The sequence below is a fragment of the Perkinsus marinus genome (genome assembly GCF_000006405.1).
Source record: "Perkinsus marinus ATCC 50983 genomic scaffold scf_1104296970848, whole genome shotgun sequence".
NCBI classification, from domain to species: domain Eukaryota; phylum Perkinsozoa; order Perkinsida; family Perkinsidae; genus Perkinsus; species Perkinsus marinus.
The window spans coordinates 1-883 of record NW_003202293.1 but is presented as its reverse complement, the minus strand read 5'-3'; the positions used below and the strand labels follow the sequence as shown (position 1 = coordinate 883).

The 883-nt window shown below is 47.8% G+C and overlaps 1 protein-coding gene across 1 annotated transcript; it reads left to right on the top strand.

The window, feature by feature from the left end:
* Positions 1 to 364: 364 nt before the first annotated feature.
* On the top strand, positions 365 to 525 carry Pmar_PMAR018651 (hypothetical protein; the record flags this gene model as incomplete). The annotated part of the gene is made up of 1 exon (XM_002767389.1): positions 365 to 525. A coding segment is annotated over one exon (161 nt), but the record flags the coding sequence as incomplete, so codon positions are not given.
* Positions 526 to 883: the final 358 nt, after the last annotated feature.

Sequence of the window (883 nt, the reverse complement as noted above, 5' to 3'; positions counted from 1 at the left end):
GCAGCAATAGAGAAGCATACCATGACCATTTTCAAGGTGCAGAGTGTCCTAGGAATCATCTACCTCTCTTACGCTTGGTCTAGTCAAGTGTTCGGCTGAAAAGTTGAAGGTTTGCGGGCGTGTTACGGCATGCTCAGTGAGATGTCTTTTATCGCTACTGTTTTTCATATCACGGGTGAAACTCGTTATTATGTGTTCTGCAAGAATTTTGGGAGATTCGTATTGTTCTTTGCACACTCCTAGCTGAGTTCATGTTTTATAATGTAGTGAGGGAACTCCCGAGCTCAGACAGGCAAGTCGAATATGTATTCCAACACTGACAGTTGATATTGTTGTGGTTAAGTTTGAGATACTCGTCCACAATATGGCTGCTGTACCGGAGCTTGACTCCCCTACACCGTCCTCAGCATCATCATCTTTTGGTGAGCTAACTCCGGCGCCTCCACTCGATGAAAGAGAACAGACGAACGTCGCACAACTACTCGCTGAGCTGACGGCTCGTGTGGGGAGAGTGGAAGCCCACAGGTGGGTTGGCGTTCTCCCCTCCTTGTGAGTTCCCTCCATAGATGCTTGTCGCATGTGGTGAATATTTTACGGAAGGCCCCCGATAGATTGGTCCTCTCGACATTCCATCGTATCGTCGGGGATGCCGCTATGGATGACATTTTATACATCTTCGATCTTGCCGGCTATCGTCGTCATGTAAGATCATCATCTCTTATTCATTTGTGCGTATGAATATTGGGTCTGTGGGGGTTGTTGTCGAAGGTTATCAGCCGAGCCTCATAGTAGCTTCTTGAAGTTTTGAGTCCAGCTGGTCGGGTTGCATCCGTGGAGTGGTAGGACCAAGCCATAGTGTATCACTACGCTTGTTGAGTCATCC